Source organism: Herpailurus yagouaroundi, unplaced genomic scaffold (assembly GCF_014898765.1).
Source record: "Herpailurus yagouaroundi ecotype Mexico unplaced genomic scaffold, PumYag 569, whole genome shotgun sequence".
Taxonomy (NCBI): domain Eukaryota; kingdom Metazoa; phylum Chordata; class Mammalia; order Carnivora; family Felidae; genus Herpailurus; species Herpailurus yagouaroundi.
Window position 1 is genome coordinate 5,967,135 of NW_024412786.1, and position 6,406 is coordinate 5,973,540.

At 63.5% G+C, this 6,406-nt stretch overlaps 1 protein-coding gene across 1 annotated transcript in view; it reads left to right on the forward strand.

Annotated features, from left to right (window-relative positions):
* The first annotated feature begins 513 nt into the window (after positions 1 to 513).
* Positions 514 to 6,406, forward strand: part of ANO1 (anoctamin 1) — a 72,689-nt gene continuing 66,796 nt past the window's right edge. The window contains exons 1-2 of the mRNA XM_040465805.1: positions 514 to 535; positions 1,630 to 1,962. Coding sequence (XP_040321739.1) covers positions 530 to 535; positions 1,630 to 1,962 — 339 coding nt within the window. The 5' untranslated portion in view covers positions 514 to 529. The remainder of the gene's footprint in view (positions 536 to 1,629; positions 1,963 to 6,406) is intronic.

Sequence of the window (6,406 nt, forward strand, 5' to 3'; positions counted from 1 at the left end):
GAGCGGCCCTAGATTCCCAGTCGCTGCGGGTGGAAGTCGACCGCTCACGTCCAGCCACCTGCCGGCCCTGGGTGCAGGCCGCGCCCTGTCGGGCTGTGAGCACCCTGACACCAGCCAGGGAGCCTGCGACTGGGGGGGCGGGCATGACGCCCCCCTCCCTAACCAGGGGTGAGGCCCAAACGCCCCTCTCCCTCCAGGCGTGCATCTGTCACTTTGCCTCTCTCCCCGCTGCCCCCGAGCCGGACATTTGGAAGGAAACCTGATCACACAGGGGCCCCCGCCCTCCAGGTGTCCTTGATGCACCTCGGACCTAACACTGACCCTCAGCCCCGAAATTCGGGACTCCCACGGCTTCTCCTGACCACGCGCGAGGCCCGTCGGAGCCCGGTGCGGGGGTCGGGGGGCATCCTGGGTCTCCAGGCGACCCTGTGGGGAGACTCTGAGCACAGCTCTGTCCTCGAGCCATGGAGCCTGGGGCCTGCCTTCAGCCACGTGCCAGGCTCACGCGCTGGGGGGGCCTCATTCTTGGATGAAGGTGCGTGTCTAGGACTGATGGCAGGAATGGGGTGAAAGCCGGGAGGTCAGGTTGCAGGACTGAGGCTCGGCTCTGAGGAGAGCTGCTCGTGAGGCTACTTCCAGCATGATTTTCTTTCTTTTCTTTTCTTGCCGAAGACCCGTTTGCTGATTAACCTGTCTGCCCTCGGCAACCAGCGAAATCCCACGGGAGTTCTAGAACTTCGCGTTGAGTGTTAGTGGCAGTGCAGCTGTGCTGAGGTTTTTCATGTGTTTTTAACGTTTATTCATTTTTGAGAGAGGCAGAGCGTGAGCGGGGAGGGGCAGAGAGAGGGGGACACAGAATCCGAAGCGGGCTCCGGGCTCCGAGCCGTCGGCACGGAGCCCGACGCGGGGCTCGAACCCACGAACGGTGAGATCGTGATCTGAGCTGAAGTCAGACGTTTAACGGACTGAGTCACCCGGGCGCCTGGAGGTTTAAATTTTTACTCCTCAGACCCCCATTTCTGTCTCGTTGGCCCCCTAGAGCCCCTCAGGCACACAGGGAAACCGAGGCAAGCAAATCCATGCAGAGCAGACCCTGTCAGGGCCCTGCCCCGACCCCTCGGCCCACCCCAGGGCACCCCCTGGTGCGGGAGCAGGTGCAGGCCACCTAGGAAGGGGAATTAATGCCCAGGAGTAGGTAGATAACCACCCAGGATGGAGCCCGGCTGCCCCAGGCCGTGACCCTGCCTGCAGCCTGCCTCTCTCAGCCCCTCCCTCCGTGCCCACCTCCCCTCACCCTCAGTCTGGCCCCCGAGACGACCTCTCGGGTAAACCTCTGAACCCACGCACTCAACTCAGGCTCTGCCCTTGGGGGACCCAGACTAACACACAGCTAACTGGCGTCAGAGCTGGAACCGGGCCGGGGGGGGGGGGGGGGGGGGGGGGGTCCGGCCCCGCCTCCCTGCATCGGTGACGGCGAGTGTCTCCTCGAATGCCGGCTCCACGGAGACGGGGCCACCGTGCGCCCACCCTGCCGGCCCCAGGGTGGGCGCTCGGGCGGTTAGGACCCCGCTCCCCTCCACGGGCCCGCCCCTGACGGTCTGACAGGGGTGATCTGTCCTCCCCTCGCAGCTGCTGAACTCGCTGTCCGTGGACCCCGACGCCGAGTGCAAGCACGGCCTCTACCTCCGGGATGGCAGACGCAAGGTGGACTACATCCTGGTGTATCACCCCAAGAGGCCCTCGGGCAGCAGGACCCTGGCCAGGAGGGTGCAGCACGGCGACACGGCCCCCGCAGCCCGCGGCACCAGGCAGGACCAGCCGCTGCCGGGCAAGGGGGACGTGGGGGCGGCGGGGGGCCCCGAGCCCCCGATGGACTACCATGAGGACGACAAGCGTTTCCGCAGGGAGGAGTACGAGGGGAACCTCCTGGAGGCCGGCCTGGAGCTGGAGCGGGACGAGGAGGTAACCGTCCCCGCTTCCTGTGGGCGCGCGGGGTGCGCAGGCCGGCCGGGGCCCCGGCGCCGTGTCCACAAGGCGGTGCGGCGAGGGGTCCTTCTGGATTTAGCCTGCTCTCCGACAAGGGCCGACGCAAAGGCCGCTCCTGTTAAGGTTGGGCAGAAATCGCTCGTTCGGGTTTGGGGGAGACCCCCCAGCCAGCGACCCGCACCCACCAGCCCCGGAGACACCTGCTCTCGGGGAGGGGCTGGCCTTCGGGGTCAGGGCGTTTCCTGCTCTGGTCACGTCCTTCCTGGAGACTGACGTTGGCCCTTCTGGGGCCTCAGTTTCTCAATCTGTCAGGTGGGGAGGTCAGTCTGGCTTGATCTCTGGGGGCTCTGGTGCTCTGAAATCCCCCGACCATAAAACCGTTCTCTGGAGCACCTGTCCCTGGCGAAGCCTGAGCATCTTTCGAAGGAAAGCGTTCTGGGGAGAATGAAAGGCTGAGTCTCCCGGGGTGCAGGGCCGCCCCGGTGGCGGGAGGCTGGGCAGCGGCCGGGAGCGGGGCCTCGGCAGCCCTTGGGACAGTCGGTGCTTCCCTCCGCTTCTCGGCAAGCTTGCCGTGCCCTCCCCTGCCAGCTCCTTAACCTCTCTGTGCACAGGGTGGTGGGGGGTTCCTTCCGTGAGCACTGGGGGGACAGGCCCCTCGCCCACAGCGCTGTCACCGTGCAGACTGGCCGAGAATGAGCAAAAGTCTCGGCGACACGTTAAGAGCAGCGCGAGTAGTCAGCAGGCGGCCTGAGGGAGCCGTGAGCCAACGGCGCGTGTTTAAAAGTTGGTTTCAGTTTGCCGCGTATCACCGAGAACCACCGCGTCCTTAAATGATGGCTGCTTTGGGTCCGGCGAGAGGGACGGCTTTGGGGCCCTCTGACCAGCAAGCCGGTCGGCAGAGTCAACTGGTGTGAACGCCCTTTCCCGACACGCTCAGAGTGCTGGCCCCCAACGCGTCCGGAAACGCGTGGTGGGGCCTCTCTCTCCCCTGACCTAGCAGTCGAGGGATCTCGTGCTGCACACGGAGCATTTCTCTGGGTGACTTTCTCCTTCGGAGGCTCGGCTCCCTGGCGGGGGTTGATTTCTGCGGCTGGAGTGGTTCCCGTCGGAGGGGCGTGTGAGCTTTGATGTTCGTGGTCCTAAGGAGACTGCAGAGGGCTCTCTCGAGGGCAGGGCGCGCATGGGCCCATCCCCTGGGATTTTCTGTCTCCTCACTTTGTCTGAGACCTGAGCCCTGGGCCGCTCAGAAGAGGGGAGCCGTTGGTGCGCTGACTTCCGGCACGTTCCGCCTGGCCAGCCCCGTGCTGTGGTCCGAACAACGTGGCCACTACGCGGACTCAGGTCTGACGTGGCGCTTCGTAGCTGGAGGAGACAACGGGCTCCGTCGGAGGCAGGAGAGGCTGCTGGGGGCTGCACACAGAGCGGCGAGCTTGGGCTCCAAGCTACCTGTGCCTGGTCCGTCCGCTAAGGGATGCGCTCCCTGTTCCCATCATTCTTTCCCGACGACGGCTTCAGAGTCTTGCGCCCGGAAGGCCCCCCCACCCCGAGGTGTGGCAATGCGCAGTGACCCCGGCCAGATCCCAGAGCCTTGGCCTGCCCTTCGCAAGGCTTACGGGGTTGCGTGGGCCTCAGTTTCTCCGTCTGTAACGTGGAATGGCAGTCGTGTTTGTATCACTGGGTGATCGTGAGCAAAGGGAAGGGGCTTAACTCGAGTCTGGCACGAGGCAAATCCTGGGCTGTCGTTAATGTTGAATCACGTGTTGTGGTTCATCTGGAAGGGGGGCAGGAGCCTTTCCAAGTCCAGTCAACGGCAACACACACGCCTTTCTTGAAACTTCATAGGATGTGGTCGTGACTTTGAAGTAGAAAGCAAACACAGAAGGGTGCCTGGGAGGCTCAGCCAGTTGAGCCTCCGACTTCGGCTCTGGTCGTGATCTCACGGCTCGTGGGTTTGAGCCCCGCGTCGGGCTCTGTGCTGACAGCTTGGGGCCTGGAGCCTGCTTTGGATTCTGTGTCTCCCTCTCTCTCTGCTCCTCCCCCACTGACGAAAGCGCTCGCTCTCTCTGTCTTTCTGTCTCTCTCTCTCAAAAGTGAAAAAAATTTTTTTTAAATAATAATGAAAAAAAGGAAACAGAGAGATGGCAGGCACTATCCCACAAAAGATCCGGTTTTCCCAACAAGACCTAAGAATTTCATTGAAAGTTTTGCCCTATGGCTAAAAGAGGTTGTTCAGCAGTGGATTTGGGTTGTTTTAAAAGCGAAAGCAGGGGCGCCTGGGTGGCGCAGTCGGTTAAGCGTCCGACTTCGACCAGGTCATGATCTCACGGTCCGTGAGTTTGATCCCCGCGTCGGGCTCTGGGCTGATGGCTCAGAGACTGGAGCCTGTTTCCGATTCTGTGTCTCCCTCTCTCTCTGCCCCTCGCCCGTTCATGCTCTGTCTCTCTCTGTCCCAAAAATAAATAAACGTTGAAAAAAAATAAAAATAAAAGCGAAAGCAGCACAGGGCGGCTCCAGGCTCCAGCGGCTGAAGCCAGGCCGTGTCCTCTCCCTCCCGGGGTCCCTCGAGTCATAAACCGTGCTCTACGAGGGCCCCTCGCCCCCCCGCCCCCCCGGGCTTTCATCGGAGATGGCCAGGGCCCAAGGCGGTTGGCAGAACCATCCGCCCGCCGCAGCCTGGTGCCTCCCCCCACCCTGCTGGACACGGGCAGACCCAGAATCTGTTCAGAGACCGTCTGGGCGCACACGGCCGCTGAGGTGTGCCCGGGCCCCTGCCAGCGTGATTAGCAGATCGCGGCTGTCGCCTCGATTTCAAGGAGAGACGTCCTGGCTAATGAATCACTCCCGGGGGTGTGTGTGCTCCGATTACAAGGAGCGAAGGGTGGCAGTTTTGGAAATAGGATAGCCCCCAGGAGAACCCAGTTGTGCAAGCTGACCCGATTGGAAGCGGCACTGGGGCTTAGGTGCGCTTTCCTGGTGAGAAAAACCCACGCGTTCCACCAGATACTCAAACGCTCGCAAGGTGGGGAGTCACTCTTTAAGGAGGGGCTTTTGCCATGCCCCGGTGGCGCCCCCAGGTCCCGATCACCAGAACGCTTCAGAGGTTTCCAGACGTTCTCGGAGCCAGCATCACTCCTGGTGGAGAAACCCCGCATTCGATAGCCTGGATGAGGAGGCAGAGGAAAAGAGAGAGGGAGAGAAATGGGGCGGGGGGCGGGGGGCAGGGAGAGAGAACCTCAAGCAGGCTTCCCAGCACGGAGCCCTACGCGGGGCTTGATCCCACGACCCCTGGATCATGACCTGAGCCGAAACCAAGAGTGGGACCCTCAACCGACTGAGCCGCCCAGGTGCCCCGGATGAGGGCCCCTCTTGCACTCTGCTGGCCCAGCCTTCTGCGGCCACGACCGGGCAGCCGCCCAGAGGTCACCAGGGCACGGACGTGACCTGCCTTTGCTCCGCAGAGGCCAGCGGGCGTGCAAGGCCGCGCTGCTCCTGGGCAGAATGTGCGCCCCGACGGGGCCTTTCTCCCGAGTCAGGAGGTTTATTGCTTTGAAGACGTCCTGGGATGACGTCCTAGGGACGCGGACCGGTTAGTGCCCTGGGGCAGCCCGAACAAATGACCACAGATTGAGTCTCACGGTTTGGGGGACCAGATGTCCAAAATCCAGGTTTCGGCAGGGCTGTGCTCCCTCTGAAGGTTTCAAGCGCAGGGTCCTTCCTGCCTCTGTCAGCTTAGGGGGCCCCCGGCATCCCTGGGCTGTGGCCGCGCCCCTCCAGCCTCCGCCTCCGCCCTCCGCGGGGCCGCCTTCCGTGTGTCTCCTTTGCTTGTAAGGGCCTGCCCTCCCGCGCTGTGACCACGTCTTAACTTGAGCGCATCTGCAGTCTTATACCCAAATAAGCTCCCGTTCTGAGATTCTGGGGTTAGGACGTGGACGTCTCTTTGGGGGGACGCCACCCACCCCCTGCAACAGCTGAGGCTGCGCTGGAGCGGGCATCTCAGGGGTGGCGCGGTGCCCGCGGTGGGCGGGAGAGGCGTGGCTCGTGGTCGGGGGCAGATCGGGGCAAGTGGTCTGGAGGGCGGGGTCCGGCCTCGGGCAGGTTGTCCGGCTGCAGGGCCTGGAGACGCATAGGAACGCTGGGGCGGGGGGGGGCCATCGGGATGCTCACTCCGACTCAGCAGGCGGGGGGCGGGCCTGAGCGGCGTCTCCAACCAGCTCCCAGGGTGCACGGTGGCTGAGGAGCCCGGAACGTACTTGGAGTTGTGAGGAGCTGGCAGGCCTTTTCCTTCAGAAGCATCCCCCGAGATGGGCCCCCCGGTGTCCACGCGAGCCCCCCGCCGTGCACTGTTCGGTCCCCCAGAGGCAGCCCCGGACAGAGACCCCAGCAGTAGCTATGCTGGGCCGAGGGGGCACGGGAAACACAC